Genomic DNA, 20,273 nt, shown 5'->3' with positions numbered 1-20,273 from the left:
TTCTGATTCCCTTCCAACTCGGTCTCTCCTTACCCTCCACCTCGGTCTCTCCTTACCCTCCACCTCGGTCTCTCCTTACCCTCCACCTCGGTCTCTCCTTACCCTCCACCTCGGTCTCTCCTTACCCTCCACCTCGGTCTCTCCTCACTCTCCACCTCGGTCTCTCCTCACTCTCCACCTCGGTCTCTCCTCACCCTGCACCTCGGTCTCTCCTCACCCTCCACCTCTGTCTCTCCTCACCCTCCACCTCGGTCTCTCCTCACCCTCCACCTCGGTCTCTCCTCACCCTCCACCTCCGTCTCTCCTCACCCTCCACCTCCGTCTCTCCTCACCCTCCACCTCCGTCTCTCCTCACCCTCCAACTCTGTTTCTCCTCACCCTCCACGTGTCTCTCCTCACCCTCCACCTCACTCTCCTCACCCTCCACACGTGTCTCTCCTCACCCTCCACACGTGTCTCTCCTCACCCTCCACACGTGTCTCTCCTCACCCTCCACACGTGTCTCTCCTCACCCTCCACACGTGTCTCTCCTCACCCTCCACAAGTGTCTCTCCTCACCCTCCACACGTCTCTCCTCACCCTCCACACGTGTCTCTCCTCACCCTCCATACGTGTCTCTCCTCACCCTCCACACGTCTCTCCTCACCCTCCACACGTCTCTCCTCACCCTCCACATGTCTCTCCTCACCCTCCACACGTGTCTCTCCTCACCCTCCACACGTCTCTCCTCACCCTCCACACGTCTCTCTCCTCACACGTGTCTCTGCTCACCCTCCACACGTGTCTCTGCTGTCACGTGTCTCTGCTCACCCTCCACATGTGTCTCTGCTCACCCTCCACGTGTGTCTCTGCTCACCCTCCACACGTGCCTCTGCTCACCCTCCACACGTGTCTCTGCTCACCCTCCACACGTCTCTCCTCACCATCCACACGTCTCTCCTCACCATCCACACGTCTCTCCTCACCATCCACACGTCTCTCCTCACCCTCCACACATCTCTCTCCTCACCCTCCACACATCTCTCTCCTCACCCTCCACACATCTCTCTCCTCACCCTCCACACGTGTCTCTCCTCACCCTCCGGGTCTCTCCTCACCCTCCGGGTCTCTCCTCACCCTCCGGGTCTCTCCTCACCCTCCGGGTCTCTCCTCACCCTCCACGTGTCTCTCCTCACCCTCCACGTGTCTCTCCTCACCCTCCACGTGTCTCTCCTCACCCTCCACGTGTCTCTCCTCACCCTCCACGTGTCTCTCCTCACCCTCCACACGTGTCTCTCCTCACCCTCCACACGTGTCTCTCCTCACCCTCCACGTCTCTCCTCACCCTCCACACGTGTCTCTCCTCTCCCTTCACATGTGTCTCTCCTCTCCCTCCACATGTCTCCTCCTCACCCTCCACATGTCTCCTCCTCACCCTCCACATGTCTCCTCCTCACCCTCCACATGTCTCCTCCTCACCCTCCACATGTGTCTCCTCCTCACCCTCCACATGTGTCTCCTCCTCACCCTCCACAGGTGTCTCCTCCTCACCCTCCACAGGTGTCTCCTCCTCACCCTCCACAGGTGTCTCCTCCTCACCCTCCATTCGTGTCTCTCCTCACCCTCCACACGTGTCTCTCCTCACCCTCCACACGTGTCTCTCCTCGCCCTCCACGTGTCTCTCCTCACCCTCCACGTGTCTCTCCCCACCCTCCACACGTGTCTCTCCTCACCCTCCACGTCTCTCCTCACCCTCCACACGTGTCTCTCCTCTCCCTTCACACGTGTCTCTCCTCACCCTCCACATGTGTCTCCTCACCCTCCTCCTCACCCTCCACATGTCTCCTCACCCTCCACATGTCTCCTCCTCACCCTCCACATGTGTCTCCTCCTCACCCTCCACATGTGTCTCCTCCTCACCCTCCACAGGTGTCTCCTCCTCACGCTCCACATGTGTCTCTCCTCACGCTCCACATGTGTCTCTCCTCACCCTCCACGTCTCTCCTCACCCTCCACGTCTCTCCTCACCCTTCACACGTGTCTCTCCTCTCCCTTCACACGTGTCTCTCCTCTCCCTCCCATGTCTCCTCCTCACCCTCCACATGTCTCCTCCTCACCCTCCACATGTCTCCTCCTCACCCTCCACATGTGTCTCCTCCTCACCCTCCACAGGTGTCTCCTCCTCACCCTCCACAGGTGTCTCCTCCTCACCCTCCACAGGTGTCTCCTCCTCACGCTCCACATGTGTCTCTCCTCACCCTCCATACGTGTCTCTCCTCACCCTCCACACGTGTCTCTCCTCGCCCTCCACGTGTCTCTCCTCACCCTCCACGTGTCTCTCCCCACCCTCCACACGTGTCTCTCCTCACCCTCCACGTCTCTCCTCACCCTCCACACGTGTCTCTCCTCTCCCTTCACACGTGTCTCTCCTCACCCTCCACACGTGTCTCTCCTCTCCCTTCACATGTGTCTCTCCTCTCCCTCCACATGTCTCCTCCTCACCCTCCACATGTCTCCTCCTCACCCTCCACATGTGTCTCCTCCTCACCCTCCACATGTGTCTCCTCCTCACCCTCCACAGGTGTCTCCTCCTCACGCTCCACATGTGTCTCTCCTCACCCTCCATACGTGTCTCTCCTCACCCTCCACACGTGTCTCTCCTCGCCCTACACACGTGTCTCTCCTCACCCTACACGTGTCTCTTCCCACCCTCCACGTGTCTGTCCTCACCCTCCACGTGTCTGTCCTCACCCTCCACGTGTCTCTGCTGCACGCCTCGCACTGCTGCACGCCTCACACTGCTGCACGCCTCACACTGCTGCACGCCTCACACTGCTGCACGCCACACACTGCTGCATGCCGCTGCACGCCACACACTGCTGCACACTGCTGCACGCCACACACTGCCACACACTGCTGCACGCCGCACACTGCTGCACGCCGCACACTGCTGCACACCGCACACTGCTGCACGCCGCACACTGCTGCACGCCGCACACTGCTTAACGCCACACACTGTTGCACGCCACACACTGCTGCATGCCACACACTGCTGCATGCCACACACTGCTACACGAACATTGCTGCACGCCACACACTGCTGCACGGCACACACTGATGCAACCGGCACACTGCTGCACACTCCTGCATTACTCACTGCTGCATGCTGCACGCAGCACACTGCTGCACGCAGCACATTGTTGCACGCCGCTGCACGCCACAGTGCTGCATGCCTCACACTGCTACACAAAACACTGCTGCACGCAGCACACTGCTGCATGCCGCTGCATGTCAGTGCTGCATGCCTCACACTGCTACACGAAACACTGCTGCACGCCGCACACTGCTGCACGCCGCACACTGCTGCACACCGCACACTGCTGCACACCGCACACTGCGGCACGCGGCACACTGCTGCACTCCACACACTGCTTTTATGCGAGTTTATGCTACTGACATTGTAAATGACAATGCCTTTTATTTGTTTTAAAACCAAAACATAAATAAAAGGCATTGTAATTTTACAATGCCAATAGCTCAAACTCTTATAAATGCGAGACCTATTGTTTTGCAAATGCTTGTTTTTACATGTTGCACAGCAGTTGACTTGCTGTGCAACATGAAACGCTATGACACATCCAGCATTGACAGCATCATATCATTTTTTGGATGTTTAAAAAAAAATACTTTGAGCCATGTTGCACAGCAGCTCAACTGCTGTGCAACATGTAAAACATAATTGACGAAGCCAACGATTTCACGTAGGCGAAACCTATTGGCTTTGCCAATACTTGTTTAGAGCTGCTGCAGGTGAGGCTCCCTACACCATTGGGGTTAGATCTGTTGATATTTTTTTTAGTTTTGTAGAATACACCGTTATGGGGATGTAATGTGTGTTAGCCATTCTTGTTTTAACCCCAGTACCTCTATTAGTTTTGTGTGTTGGTTCCCCTTGCTTCTGAATCAAGCTTTCTCATCTTGTTTCAGAACTGAGCTCTATTAGCACATGCACTAGATAAGGAAAAATCGATTTTAAATACAGGTTTTTACAAAGCCATTGTATCCAGTATGTTAATACTTAAGAGTTAATAAAAACTGCAAAATTATTTGATTTTGGGTATTTTGTGAAAAGGATTTGCAAGGTGAATGCCTGATCAGCTGTAGCATCCTCCACCTATTAATGTCTGTATCTTAGAAGGATCACGCTGGAAAATTTTGATAAAATTGATTCTGTAGCAATCGGGCAAACTGATCTTTTATTTTTATTCATTTTTTTTACATTCTTATAATAATTTTGCTCTTCCAGGAAACAAGTACACTTCAGAGAGAAATTTCTGAATCGATGTCCATATTTCCACAAATAACATTGAAGTATTATATATTGAATTAAAGCCTTGGATTCTTCCCTGTCTTCCCTTACTCTGCCACTTCATACATATACACTCAAAACACATGCCCTCACCTTCACCCATGGGAGGGAAGTTCAAGATTATGGGCCTAATTTAGATCTTGGTGGACAGGTTACTCCCTCACATCGGTGACGGATATCCTGCTCGCTGAAATATAAATCCCATTATATCCTATGGGATTTAAGTTTCTGCAGATGGGATATCCGTCACCATTGCGATGGAGTAACCCGTCCACCAAGATCTACATTAGGCCCTAAGTTTGGCAGCTCTCCTCAGGCTCGGTCCCTTACTTTAGAGTGACTGGAACATTTGCACTCTATGCACTCATGTAGCCAGGCCCCTTAATGTGCAGAAACCTGACAATCTTGCCGCACAAATCAAGCAAACCGTGAATATAAAAGGCAATACAGCGACTGTCGAATACCTCTTACCTGACCTTAAACCTCTTACCTTACCTTATCGAACCAAGGATAACGCACATCTTGTCTGCCCACCTAGCCAAGCTGGCATCCCTTTGCAGAATTTACTAATTGCTTGATTCTGTCGCTGTAATGTTGTGGACTTCTACTGTGCTCCTTTCACGATTATACCGGACACCGTCCTAAGTAAGTACTCCGTGTCAGTTGTCAAAAATCATGGAATTGTTTTAAAGTGACTTAACCCCAGTCCTGTTTCTTGCTGTCCAGAACCAGGTTGTGAGAAATAATTAAGTGATCACCTTCGAGAAGTGTTTAAGACTAGGCCAGGTGCTTTGATCAATCAAATTGAGAAAGGACATCTAAGTGATTGTGATTTGATTGAACCACAAAGAACTCCATAAGACATGTGTAAGTAATTTTCTAGCATAATAGCAAGATTCAAAGCGTTTATACTCATCCTACTGGAGCCTTGACCTTGACTTTGTCACCAACATTAAACTTTACAACCTTACCAGACCTGCGAGTGTCAAGATAGATCTTCCTTTTCTGTTGAATAGCTAATTCCTTAACCCTCCACTCACCAATACCATTGTCCTTGAGACCTTTATCCAGAATCATTCACCCTGGACACATGATGGTATTCAGAGATCTTCCTTTAAATAGCTCAAAAGGTGTCTTCCCAGTTGAGGAGTGTGGTGTAAATCTGTAAGCAGAAATGCGACTTTTTAACTCATCTCTCCAGTTTAAACAGTTGACTCTCGCCAGTTGTATTCTTTCTTTCAGCGTTTTGTTCAACCTCTCAATTGCGCCATTAGACTCGCGATGATGAAGAGAGATTTTCTTGTGTTCACTTCCACACTTCACTAAATATTCCTCCATTTCACGTGAACAAAATTGTGGGCCGTTGTCTGATAATAATGAACAAGGAAAACTTTCATGCTTGAAGATAGAATCCAAAAATTTAATCACACATTGTGTCGAGATGTCTCTCACAGAACTCATGTCAATCCACCGAGAGTATAAATCCAACAAGACAATCAAATAGGGAGTTTGGTGTTCACCATAAAGTGGACCAACAGTATAAATGGCTACCTCATCCCAAGGGCACATGGGTAATCTCCTACAAAGAGCAAGGAACACAATCACGCACTGCCCGTTCCACCATGAGATCCAAACCTGGCCACCAAAAATCCTGTCTAATGCGTTCTTTAGTTTTTGAAATTTCCTTCGTGTGCCATCTGAATAATGTTGTTCCTTAAACTCTCGGGTGGAACTAGCCTTGTACCTCTGGTTAAAATGCAGTCAATGATGGCTAACTCATTAGACACTTACGACCAGGGCCTCTCAAGTCTGTTTCCCTTATCTTGTGACAATTCTATCACACCCAACATTTCTGGATCTTTCTTCAATTTTTCTTTCCACTCATCTTCTTTAATCACACCTAAAGTGATATATGTAGGAAAGTGGCTCTGTATATACTGTTCCCAAATGGGTACAGTGTGTACAGAGTCCACAGCCCCCAGAGATTTAGCAGAGGCTAAAGTTAGATATAACCTTACTCTCTAAAGTGGTAGCTTGGTCGAGCAGTAAGGCAGTATCAGAGGACAGTGTAAAGCATTTGTTGTACACACTCAGTCAGCAAATGGTCTCACACACTGAAGAACTGAACTTTAGGCCAATGGTTTGTATATAAAAATATATGGTTGTTTTATTTCAGAACCAACAATTGGTATCAAAATATACTTTCTCAGAATGAGATGCTTTAGTTAAATACTTTGCAAGAGGCAATTGACTTGGAATGCAATAGTTACAGTTTGTTGCAATAGGCAACACAATTTCAAACACAATAATACATTGAGCTCAATGGGAAATTTAAGTTATATGCAATTGATTACTTTCAGGATTACTTTTCTAACTCCAGGACTGGATCCTAGATTCAGTCCTGGGACAGTTCTTGGAAACAAGTGAGTAAATACGTTTAAGTTACTGTTGTGATTTTTAAGCAATATTTTGCTGTTTTAAAAGTTGACACTTAGAAACTTTTTCTAATCAAATTACCAATGTTATCCTATGGGAGGAAATTCACTTAGCAGGTAAGTAGGGTTATGGCTACTTTTTCTAGGTCAGTGTTGGATCCTAGATCCAGCACAAGTGTACCACCTGTAAGCAGTTGAGAAACTGCGTTTAAGTTATACAGGCGATTTTTAACGAATATTTATAAGTTTGCAAAATCGACACTTAGGAGAAATTTCACAGAAAAACAGTCAATGGTTTCCTATGGAAGAAAATTCAAGTTACGGGTAAAGTATGTTCTTATTACTTTTGTAATCCAGTGCTGGGCTCCTAGGCTCAGTACTGGGACATCTATCTAAAACAGGTAAGTAATTACGTTTTCACAGTTGGTACGATTTTTAAAGAATATTTGTAGTTTGCAAAAATCCACAGAAGAAATTTCACAGAAAAACAGTCAATGGTTTTCTATGGGAGAAAATTGAGTTAGTGGTAAGTACAGTTGTAAGTACCATTCAGGGTCAGTGCTGGGCACCAAGACCCAGCACTGGGATCTCTCCTAATAGCATGTGAGTATTTCCGTTTTCGTTACTCGGTTGATTTTACGTGAATATTTTAAAGTTTAGAAACTCCACACTTAGAAGAAATTTCAAGAAAAACCAGTCAATGTTACCCTATGGAAGAAAAGTGAGTTATCGGCTATTGGGTAAGTACTCGACTGGCAGAGTTAAGGTTCTGGGCATAGACTCAGGGGTCTCCCAGGGTCAGGTAAGTACAGTTGTTATGCCCTCAGCGGCACAGGGGCAGCCGGGTGCAGAGTGAGTTGGGCCCAATGTTTTCCTATGGGAGGCAGGGGGCCCTTGGTTGGTGGCTGCTGACTAGCAGGCCACGCGGCTGTGGGAGCTGCGCTCCTGGTCACTTGTTCAGGGCAAATGGGGAAGTAGGTAGGAATAGTAGTTGATCTGCCAGGGCCACTCGGACAGCTGGGTGCAAGGTGCTTTTAAGCCTTAGGGCGCTCAATGGATTGCTATGGAAAAGCTCAAGGATGAACAAAGGCTGCAAGCTCTGGGACGAAGATTCTTCCGGTGTGACCACCACTTCGAGCGCTAAGTTGGGTAGTTGGAGGATAGGTAGGTACCCAGGATTCGGGCACAGGGGGCCGCAGGGCGCCGGGTGCAGGGGTGCCTTTTGGTGTCGGGAAATCTTACCCTCTGTTGATCGTGGTTGGGGGGGTCCCTGGTTCTGATGCTGCAGGCGTCATCAGGAGCGTCGAGTTGGGTCCTTGGGTGCTGGATTCGGGGTCACAGTCACCGGGGGGATGTCCTCGGGGTCTTTGTCCACTCCAGCACAGGCCGGGCTTGGCGGGTGCAGTGTGTGCAGGGTTCGCAGTTCCGGGTTGATGCCAGGGTTTAGATACTTGCTTTGAGCAGAGCCACTGCTCGTGGGAGTCCCAGATGCTCAGAGTCACAAGGTAGCCAGGTCCTCCGGGGTTTGTGAGGTTGCCGGCCACAGGAGGTGCCGGGATTTAGCAGGAGCCGGTTCGAGGGTCGACAGGCCTGTAGGGCTGGGGCTAAAGCAGTTGGTGTAACTTCCTCTTCTTAGCAGCTGCACGGTAGGTCTTCTTTCTTCTTGATCTTCTTTGCTGTTTTGGAATCTGGAATCAAGGTTCAGGGTGCCCCTAAATACTACATTTAGGGGTGTTACAGGTAGGTAAAGGGCAGGGACCACTGGGTCCCTGTCCTGGGGTGAGTACACCCCCTATCCTGCCACTCTCCTGTGGGAGGGGGGCAGTGGCCTAGTCCTGATTGGGCAGGGCTCCCTATCTTCAAGATGGCGAGTGCCCAGGGATGTGTTTCACCTCGCCTCCCCCACCTGAGGGGTGGGGTTGGCAGAGGCTGGCACACCCCCTGTCCTTCCTTGGGGTTTCCGGCCAGTCTCCTTGCCAGAGTGGGGGTTTAGAACCGGTAGGGGCCAGTTGCTGAGTACAGCAAGTGGCCTGGAGAAGCTCACAAAGGCGGCATGCCTTTGAAGCTTCCCCTGCCCATCCTGGGGGAGGATACCTAGCAGCTCGCCCAGGATGTGCATTGTTGCAGACCCAGGAGAGCAGATGGCTCTATACCCAGGGGTCCAGCAACATGTCTGCTGTGTGGCAGCCTAGGCAGCCCCTCAGACAAGACGTGGATTGTAGGTTAGGTTTCAGGGGGCATCTCTAAGATGCCCTCTGGGGGTGCTTGGTACATTAAATCCTACACTGGCATCAGTGCGGGTTTAATGTGCTGAGAAGTTTGATACCAAACTTCTCAGTCTTCAGTGTTGCCATCCTGGTGCTGTGGAGTTCGTGTTTGACGAGCTCACAGCACCACATACTCTTAAATGGCAGCACTGCACTTACAGTGCCCAGGAATGGACCTGGATACTGTAGGGGCACAGGGCTCATGCTCCTGTGCCCACACCACTGGCATAGGGCACCCAGCTAGAGGGGTGGCTGATGTATGGCAGGGCAGTGTAGGATGTGGCATTGGCACACAGGGATGTGTGCCATGTCGACTCTGTTTTGTCCTGTACCCAGACACTCAGCCTGCAAGGGCAGCGTGTTTGTGTTGGGGTACAGGGCCTCTAAGGGTGGCACAATAAGTGCTGCAGCCCTTAGAGGCCTTCCCTGGTCACAAGGCCCTGGGTATCTAGGGTACCATTTACCAAGGGCTGACATGTGGCCAGGGTTTGCCAATTTTGATTTTAGGTTTTAAGGAAGGAACATAGGCCCTGGGCACCTGATTGGCAGGAGTCCTGGGTGCACTCAGTCAAAGTACATTCAGCAATTCAGCAAAAAGTGGGGGCATACCATACAAGAAAGATGGCACTTCCTCACAAAATCACACACCCTTATTTCAAACTCATCTTCCAGTCCTTCCTCACAACACAGATCAGTAGAGTCCACAGTGTCCACTAGACGCGAGAGGCAGTCAGCAGACACATTTGAACTACCAGAAATGTATTCAAAAACAAAATTATACTCCTGCAAAGAGATGACTCACCTCCTGATCCTAGAGGAAATTGAGTCAAGACCCTTTTTCTCAAAAATTTCTTTAAGGGGCTTGTGATCCGACCTGACAATAAAGGAGGTACCCCAAACAAATTTCTTAAATTTGTTGAGCGCCCAAAAAATGGCAAGAGCCTCTTTTTCAATGACTGAGTAGTTAAGCTCAGCACCGCTCAGACATCTCGAAGCACACGCAACCAACTGCTCGGGACCATTTCTCAACTGAACCAGTAGGGCACCCAAACCATTTTTGCTCGCATCAGTTATAATGTATGTCACATCACCTGGTTTAAATGCATGTAAATTAGGGGCACTCTTGAGATCCATCTTAACTCCTGCAAACTCATTCTTTCACACATCAGTCATGCCCAAAAAAGAGGAGAGCTCCTCTTTTGAACATGGCTCTTTCAAATTCTCTATGGTGTCTGCTAACTCTTTCTTGAGCCTGACGCCACTCCCAGATATGTGGTGTCCAAGATAATCCACTTCAGTCACCCCAAATTTACACTTGTCACGATGTAAAGTCAAACCTGCTTTAAGAAATCTCTCTAGCACCTTTACCACTCTCCAATCATGTTCTTCAATGGTTTTACCATATATCAACACGTCATCTTGGTAACATCTGACACCGGGGATGCCCTTGATCACATCATTCATGATCCTCTGAAAAACAGAAGCAGCCGACACTAAACCGAAGGGCATCTTCAAAAACTTAAATGGCCCCATGGGAGTTATGAATGCAGTCAGCTCCTGTGAGTTCTTATTAAGGGGCACCTGGTGATATGCTGATGTTGGATCTAAGGTACTAAAATAACAAGCACCTTCCAATGTCGAAACCATTTTCTCAATATTAGGAAGCGGAAATTTGTCCACAACAACCTCCTTGTTGAGAGCACGAAGATCCACACATAGACGAATCTCATTGTTTGCCTTTCTCGCTACAACTATGGGCGCCAACCACTCTGTAGCCTCCACAGGCTCTATCACACCTGTAACAAGTAACCTTTCAATTTCTTTTTGAACAGTCTCTTACACACTAAGGGGAATTCTCCTCACCTTGGCTGCAGTAGGTTTAGCAACAAGCTTGAGTTTAATCTGATGACTGTATCCTTTTAAACAACCTAATGTGTCTTTAAACAAGCCCTCAAACCTCTTCACAAACTTGCTGTCCACATTCTCAACTGACTGCACTTGCACAGGGGGATTACCATTAGGATTACGAATGATACCCAGACGTGCTTGATGAGTCCAACTCAGTAAATTGTCCCCTTTTTCTGCCACATACATCTTCGCATCGGTAAACCTCCCATTGCATTCCACACAACTCTGAAAATAACCTAACATTTTTATTGGGGTTCCACCATAGCCTGTAGGCCTTACATTAGATTTCAATAATTTTTCTTTAGAAGAAAAATCTCTCTCAAAGGCCTCCTTAGAGATAAACGTTAGGTGAGAGCAGAAGTCAAATTTCATCTTCATTTTACCATCTCCCACCTTGACCCACTCAGAGGGATGTTCCACACCACACTCATTCACCGGAAAACTGACTTCTCTCACCTCATTCTTTCGGTCAACTCTAATGCGAAAACGACAGTGCTTTGTAAAATGACCCCTTTTACCACAAGAGCAACAAACTACCTTGAGAGCAGGACATTCTCTTGCATTCGCTTTGTGACCAAATTTTCCACAGTGATAACACGTTCCCTGAAACACCATTACACCTTTCTTTTCATGAAACGTACTTGCCGCCTTATTTTCTTCATCTCTACCCTTGTTATTAGCGGTGTCGAACTTATGTACGACGTGACACTCAACCTCCTCTACTTACTCAACAGAAGCAGAAGATTTTCCCACTTTGCTCAACTCATTTACACATTTAAGCATGTGTTCCACACTTTTAGCAATATTCATTACTTCATCCAAAGGTGGCTCATCCTTAAGCCAAAGCTCTTCCCTTACTTTATCACTGCTGCACCTTAAAATAAATTGATCACGTATTCTCTCTTCCTCAAGCTCACCAAATTTGCAACTTGAAGCTAATTTTCTGAGAGCAGTCACAAATTCCTCCACTGTTTCCTCTTTCCCTTGCTCTCTCAATCCAAAGTAATATCGCTCCATAATGGCGCTTACCTTAGGCAAATAATGTATAACTAATTGATTGATACATATTTCGTATTCATTTAACCCCCTTTGCACTGCAGGGCTCAATTGTGGCAAATTCTCTAATACCTCTTGCCCCTCTCCACCTAAACAGTGAAGTAATAGTGCTTGTTTTCTCTCCGCACTCAAATTAGTACCATAAACTCTTGCATAAATTTCAAAAAATTTCCTCCATTTTTTCCACTTCACCGGAGGTTCTCCTGGATTTGATAGAAAAAATGGGGGTGCAATTACCTTTTGCATCTTCACCACCCTTCTACGTGAACCTTTTTCCTTTTTTTTTTTTTTTTTTTTTACAATTTATCTTATTTCAATTAAATAACCACTAATACTTTCCCTTTTTTATGTTTCACTTTTTAAACAAAACTTCTAAATTAATTAGTGCAATCAAAAAAATCAATAAACTAATTTTCTGACCCAGAAGGAAAGTTCCTACTAATTCTTTTAAGTAAAGACCGTCCAAATTTTCACAAAACAAGGTGTTCTTGTCACCTTGATGACAAGCCACAAATGTCACTTAATGAATGCACCCATGACCATAAACACAGTATTAAAAGGTGTGCTTGTCACCATAATGCCAAGCCTGAAGAAGCAATTTAAACAAAGTTCCAAACCTATTTCAAAAGTGATAGGTGAAATCACACGATAAACCTGGATCCTCAAAATGGCCACCGCCGTCCTCACGCAAACATTAGGCCTTCTTTCAATGGGAGGTTGAGCTTGTACTTCTGTTCCTCAAACGATCTGCCTTTGGTTCTGTTTCTTTGGGCGGTGGGGCTCAGGCTACATGCGTGTCACCTACGCTGAAACGCAGACAGACTCTGCGTTCTACAGGACAGTGTTTTGCCTCAGATGAACGCGCTGCTACTTCAAGGCACAAGTTCCTCAAATTACTGCTCCGCTCACCGTCCGCTGTCCTCCACCGACCTTTGAAAAGCTCTCATCCCTTCTTCTGCGCCGGAACTGACTCCACTCGTCATCCGCTCGACGCGATCGTGTCTGCTGACAACACTTTCTCTTCTGATGTTGGGGTTGTTTCTGCCGTCTTAACCACGCAATCGTGGCCAGTGTAAAGAAGCCAAGAGACTCGCTGTTGGACCTGGCCCTTTTTGCAGGGTCCTCCCTAAACTTTTTGCCATCCTCCTATATTTTTTCTGACCTGGTGTTGGCTGTTTTATGCTCTCCCTATGGTAAAATGTTAATGTTGATTGGTGTCCATGTTTGGCTTATTTGGTTTACTATCAGCCCCTAGTAAAGTGCACCAGGAGTGCCAGGGCTTGTAAATACAAATGTTGCTGGTGGGCTCGCAGCACTGGTTGTGCCACCCACAGAAGCGGCCTAGTAAAATGTGTCTAGGGTCTGCCACTGCAGAACCTGCGTGCAGTCTGGTACTGTCGCGCTGACTGCGCAAGTGCACCCACTTGCCAGTCCCTAAACCTTCCCTTAACTACATATTAGTCACCCCTCTGGTAGGCCCAAGGGCAGGGTGCATTGTAGGCATAAGGTAGGGCATGCCCTGATGTGTGTGGCATGTCTTAATAGTGAATTACAGCCATTTTCGTTTTTCACTATTGAAGGCTACCTGCTCTCCATAGGCCAGAATGGGCTGCTGGAATTACTACACGCTGTAATCCCAGTGGACTCAGAGAGCATGGTAGAAAGTCAAGTTTAGTATGCCTGAACTCAGAATAATAAAATACTTCTTTTAGTAAAGTATATTTTAATATCCTGTGTTTGTAAATACTACTTTTAGAAAGTTAGTATTTACTGACCTGGCCATTTCAGTCCGCCTCTGCTGTGTGTGTGTGTTCTGCCTAGTAACAGTAAAGGAGCAGGGCTGGGGAATTCCAGGAGACAGGCTGGCTGCCAGGTGGTGGGTAGAGAGATTACACCAGGATGGGTGGGAGGAGTACAGACATGTGCTCTGCCTCCACAATGCCGGCTCCGCCCCCTGTGGAGCGGCTGATGTCTCTGCCCTGCTGCTGAAAGGAAAGAGCAGAGTCACCACAACAAAGTGCTTCAGAACTGGACTGAGCCAGGCCCAGGCCCCCTGGCCACAAAGAACAAAAGAAACTTTATATAAAAGAAGGAGCCTGGCTCCTAAGAAATCAGATCCTGTTTGCGCCAAGAAGAAACTCTGCCTGAAGGAGAAGGACCTGGAGAAGCTGAAGTAGGAATACTGTCTCTCTGCCTGAGAGACTGGCCTGCAGTGGGTGCCTGTCTGCTGGAAGGAGAGGAAAAGACTAGAGGAAAAGCCTTTGCATCAACTTGTGCTTTCAAACAATCTCCAAGGGCTTGCTTGTGAACTTGCGCCCTGATCTGCGCCCCAGGAACAGTGGGCGCTACCTTTCCCCCAGAAGAGGAGAAGCTGCTGGAAGCGATCCCGTGACGCTGACCCCCAGAGAACCTGTGTGCCTCTCTCCCTTTCTCAGCACCGCGACATCTGCCACCTGGGACTACCACGAGCACCGCAAGGACCTGCCTTCCTGGTCCAAGCACCGCAAGTACCTGCCCCTCCGAGCCGTAGCTCGCAACGCGGAGAAAGGAACCTGAGCGTCTACGCACCGAGCCTTTGCGACCCTGTGCCGCTGAGATCACCGCGAGGACCTGCGACACACTGGTGATCCCCTGGAAAGCCGATCGCGCTGCAACGCGCTAAGAATTGCCCCCGAGCTGCCCTCCCCTCCTCTGAACTCTGTCGTGTGGCTGGGATCATCCTCGAGTGTGCCACGAAGCACCGCTGCCCTCTGATTGCAAAGGACGACAATGCGACGTGGGACACTCGTAAAAGATGTCTGCAAGCCTTCGCGACATTGCCCCCAAGTAAACTAAGGGATTGTTGATTTGTGCGCTGTAGTAAGGCCCGTACTTGCCTTCGTACGAGCCGTACCTGCATCTGAGGTATTGTGACTTGTGCCCCCTTGGTACGACCCATACCTGCCTTCGTACGAGCCGTACCTGCATCTGAGGTATTGTGACTTGTGCCCCCTTGGTACGGCCCGTACCTGCCTTCGTACGAGCCGTACCGGCTCTACCGTCCTTGTGCGGCTCGTCCCTACCTCTGTGCGGTCCGTACAGTGTCAGAAGCAATACCGGCGCTCACACGGGAAGCGTGAGACTCGGCACGGGAGGCCTTGAACGTGTACGACGCGTACCCACGTAGCTACGGTCCGTACGGTTCACGGCCGGCATACGCGTACTCACGCGAGAAGCGTGAGGAACGGCAAGCGTACTCGTGCTCACGCGAGAAGCGTGAGAAACGGCAAGACACCTCTAAAACCTAATACAAAGCATAACAAAGGCGCTACGAAGCACGCAGAACCCCTAAGAAGCCTATTTTAAGTATAATGTTGCCATTTTAAGAACTGTGGACTGCCTTTAAGCATTTGAGAGTAACTGGATCGGTATTTGAACAAGAGAACTGTATTTTTACAACCTACCTGAAGAAAATCTTTTATATAAAGAACTTTATTTTCATATAAATACAGCCTTGTGTCTTTGTGTGGTGGGGTGGTGATTATTGTGTGAGATATCTTGAACGCTTAACCTAATGCCCTCTGGAAATCTAGCCTGACTGCTCGCGCCACGTTACCTAGAGGGTGAGCAGGGGTTATTTTTAAAGAGGTAATCCTACGCCCTGACTTAGATGAAAAGGGTCCCTGCTTGTCGCAAGTGCATACCTGCGCCAACCAGAGACCCCGGATTCTAACACTCGCAAAGGTAAGCTCAAGGTAAAGCTTTATTCTACAACCCCATTCATCGTCGCGCTGGGCCAACTGACAAACCCAGAATCCTACAAAGTCCTGGTTGCACGCTAGAACATAGAACATGGAACCAGGCCATATCACACTCCCCTCTTAGGGCCTCCCTGGAGCAGCTATGAGGCTCACTATACGTGTGGCACCTTGAACCCGTTCTCACTTTTAGGCAACTGTGCTCTGCGTCCTCGGATATTTAATTTCTGACTCAGAGTTACAACACTGTTAGATATAAAACTTTGAAACGGGCCTTCTCTGGGAAATCTCCCAAAACCACGGAAATTCCACCCCCTCTCCCTCAGGAAACTCCCTTTGTTGATACTGTGACTGGAGCCTGGTTCCATAGTTTCTAAAATCGGCACCTCAGGCTGTTAGGCCACACCCCCTCCCTATTCTGTACAGCTATTTCGCACTACACCTAATTCATATCTATTGCACTTTTTTATGAACAGCGTCCCTACTGGTGTTCTCTATAAATAAAACAGACCTGCTAAAAAATTACAAAAATGAAACAGACCTCGTATAATGTAATCTGGTGCTCATGTAAAACACGCCAATTCTTTTAGGACATGTTCGCGCTATATAAAACTGACAAAAGGGAACGGCAAACCTACAAGTCCCAGAATGCAAAGTGCTGTTGGCTTAAAAGGCCGGACAAGTTCAAAGTGCTACATATGGCATAGTATGAGTGTGATGTGTTTAATCTTGGCCTCAAAAGTTAAGTCTGTAATTTTTCAATATTTTGTACCCCACTACCCCCTCTGAGTCAGTGCCACCAACTGCCCCAGTGCCTGCCCCTGGACTCTTTCAGACGATCCTCTCCACCATGTCCTCTTTTCTTCACCACCTCTGATGGACTCTTGCAGTCTGATGAATTGGGCAAAACCCCCACCACAAATTAACAGAAAACAAGCATTGGCATAGCCAATAGGTCTCGCCTTTGGGACCTTATAAGTGTTTAGCCATGCAACACTTGATGTTGTTGCGCCAAGGATATTGTGCTGGATAACTAAACACTTATAAGGTCCCAAAGGCGAGACCTATTGGCTATGCCAATGCTTGTTTTTTTACCGGCTGTATAATTGTGACCAGTATTCTGCCCAGTGTGTCTGCAATTTTAGGAAACCCTTCAAAATAAAATTTAAGTCAAAGGGCAAAATCAAAATGCAGTTTGTGAAAAATGTGTCCCCCTTTTGTTACGTAGCTATCTAATATCAATATTTTCTGTGAATTTGAAAAAGTCACTGGACGGGCAGCAAGCCAAAACTACAGTGATGGCAAGTGTCTTTTACTGCAAATTTTGAAGATGAAATTTCACATTTGTAATGCTGTGTCTGGAGTCCTACTATTTTATGGCGGTTGAAAACCTACTTAAGAAGTGTTTGCATCTGGGGAAACCTTACCTTGTAGGATATTGTGCCATTTGCTGGCAGTGGTTCATGTGTGATTGTGTTATAGCAAAACGCTTAATCTCTGGGCCATTATTACCCGGCAAACTACCGTGTTCGATGCAAGTGACCTCCTTCCTAAGGTGGGACAATGAATGTATGTCAGCTTGGAATGTTACACTGATCTTCTAAATCCTAAGGAAAGTGGGTAGCAAGTTAATAATGGAGATGCAATCAAGAATAAGCAGGTTGAAGAAGTCCTGATCTTTTGCACGTGTTTTTCAGAATTGGAGATTAATTATTATTTATTTTTTCTTATTCAGCTGTGTTCTAAAGGAGTTGCAGTCGTTAGGAAAGGAGCTGTATGGTGCAAAACTAATTGCACAGAGATTTCAAGTTCGACACTGTGCTCATTTTAAGAGTCCAGTAGGCGGATCAGCATGCCTCTTGTCTATGATCGCAGAAGGCAACCCTCATCATTACTTCATTGCAACACAGGTATTTCTTTTAGAACACATTCAAACGACATTGTTAAATGTTCACGGTCTTTTCACTTGCTGCGGGGCCTGGATCCAGAATAATGTGATGCCACTTGTTAAAGGACCATTTTTTTAAACTTCAGTGGGCATGCCGAGTGCAAAATGGATTCAATTGTAAATCCAAAGTGCAACAAGCAGCATCACCTTAACACACATGCTCATGAAACATGACTATTTAATATTTCTGCAGGTAATGGTGATAGAAGAAAGCTGACCCCGCCCCCTCCCATCCCGCCACACCCTCCCTCTAGATTTGTCTTGTTTATTTTTGCAGTTATCTCAAATATTACAACTTGGTTATAAAAATAAATAAATACAACAGATCAAAAGCACAAGTCTACAATGGTATAGTAAATTATAAAAAACTGCAACTTGACTTTAGGAATATACAGCACACAACATGTAAAGTACATGAATTGGTCTACTATAGTACTCCTGTAACAAACAACAGGAAGCAGGGGAGGAAGACTGGATTGGAGCAAACAAAATTGGCAATGTAGTCTCCCACTCACCCACATTTTTACTTATGGGTGTATGGTAATACATTGTGACTCACAATGTATTAATAAATTTTCTAGATATATTCTTCTGCAGTAAACAGACCTTGCTTACCTGCCATCGGGAAAGTAGTCTGCGCATACAAAGCCTTTCTGCATGCTGCCTGTGCAGTTATGTTTGGTGACTCTAGTCATTACAGGGACTTAGATTTTCATGCTCCCTTAAAGAATGTAGATTGCAGGGAAATCGGGGGTGGGGAGATTTGGGTTGTTAGATAATTTGGGTGGTAAGGCTTTGTGCCTGTTTAGAATAGTGATATGAAAACCCACTAAAGGAGTTGTCATTTGCCTACCGCAGTGGGGTGTGAAGTAGTTCCAGGAGATAAATATCCATGCTAGATCTTTAGTCTAACTACTGGCAGTGTGAACACATTTATTTTAGATTTTAGGTATGTAAATGTAAATGCGATAGGTGGCAGCGCGCCGGAAGGCAAGGTCACCAGAGGTCTTAGCTGTCTCTATGCTGTAATTTTTTTACCCGTTTATGAATTTGCTGCTGATTTTCAATAACGTGTTTTTAATGCTTTTAAGTTGGTTCTTAACACATTTGCACTTTTGTGTTCGTGTTCCTGCCAGTCCCCGTTCCATCGCAGCTTGGTGCTGTTTGAGTGGAGGGACGTGGCTCCGCCCTTGATTTCCACACTTCCGCTACCGGGGACAGTATTTAGACCGCCTGTGTGCTTGGCCGCGCAGCGATAGGTGGCAGCGCGCATGAAGGCAAGGTCACCAGAGGTCTTAGCTGTCTCTATGCTGTAATTTTTTTACCCGTTTATGAATTTGCTGCTGATTTTCAATAACGTGTTTTTAATGCTTTTAAGTTGGTTCTTGACGCATATGCACGTTCGTGTTCCTGTCTGTCCCCGTTCCATCGCAGCTTGGTGCTGTTTGTGTGGTGGGACGTGGCTCTGCCCTTGATTTCCACACTTCGCTACCGGGGGCAGTATTTCGACCACATGTGTGCTCGGCCGCGCAGCGGATGCGCACAGCGGGCGTGCCAAAGGCAAGCCCGTCCGCGGCCAGCGCCAGCTATGCTGCCCGTTTATCCAAAAATTAGGTAATTCAGTGGTCTAGTCATGAGCTTCTAGCCCTTAATGATAAACTGTCATAAAAAACATGACTGACTGCAATCTAGCAACTGATGTGTACCCCAGTACATGCACCCCAGTACATGCACTGAGTGCAATTGGGTGTTAGGAGATACTGCAGGTCACCCAGGCTCGATTGATGTTAAAAGGGAGCAGAGCAAGACAATTGAACAGATCAGGGCATGCCTCATAAACTGCAGATCCTTGCCAAAGCATGCAGAGGATTTGTGGCTACTATTGGCAGAGAATGAGTAGGAGGTCATGTTCTTGACAGAAACATGGCTGAAGGATGATACCCCAGCAGCAGTGGCATTATCTATTCCACCTGGCTTTAAAATATGCTGCGCGAATAGGGAGGGAGATAAAAGAGGAGGGGGGTAGCGATTATTTTAAAGGGTTCTTGGGACATAGCTTCCTCAGCACTGTCGAATATGGATGTGATTGAGGGTTTTAATTTTTGTATCAAGATTAACCCTACAACCTCCTTTGCTGGCCTGTTGGTTTATAGACCTGCAGATTTCCTGCCCAATATACACCTGGAACTCTGCAATTATACTGCGCAGAAATCTCTATTGTTCTCCAACTTTACGGCAGGGGATTTCAACCAGCATGTTAACGATCCGACCCGTATGCAGGCAATGCAGGTTGTTTCGTCCCTCGACGGTGCTAACTTACCTCAATATGTTAAACTCCCCACTCATAAAGCAGGGGATTACCCTTGATTTCGTTTTTTCCAATATTCCTTCGTTGAACATGGAAGCGCTGAGCCAGTTGACTTGGTCTGACCGTTGCTTAATTCCTTTTTCCTTTAACTTGGCTAAATTCAATCGGCCTGAAAGTTCTCAATACTTTTTCAAAAGAAACTGGAAGAAGCTGACGGCTGAGTTCTTGGGTCCAGTTCTGCTGGCCAGCCAACCTCTATTATCTAT

General features: G+C 47.5%; 1 protein-coding gene across 1 annotated transcript in view; it reads left to right on the top strand.

Moving 5' to 3' along the window:
- Positions 1-20,273, top strand: part of UTP23 (UTP23 small subunit processome component) — a 129,399-nt gene that overhangs the window by 79,885 nt on the left and 29,241 nt on the right. Inside the window, exon 2 of the mRNA XM_085605070.1 lies at positions 17,487-17,661. Coding sequence (XP_085461196.1) covers positions 17,487-17,661 — 175 coding nt within the window. The remainder of the gene's footprint in view (positions 1-17,486; positions 17,662-20,273) is intronic.

The sequence above is a fragment of the Triturus cristatus genome, chromosome 5_1 (assembly GCF_964204655.1).
Source record: "Triturus cristatus chromosome 5_1, aTriCri1.1, whole genome shotgun sequence".
NCBI classification, from domain to species: Eukaryota; Metazoa; Chordata; class Amphibia; order Caudata; family Salamandridae; genus Triturus; species Triturus cristatus.
Note: the sequence above shows the minus strand (reverse complement) of the source record. Positions and strands in the feature narration are given on the sequence as shown.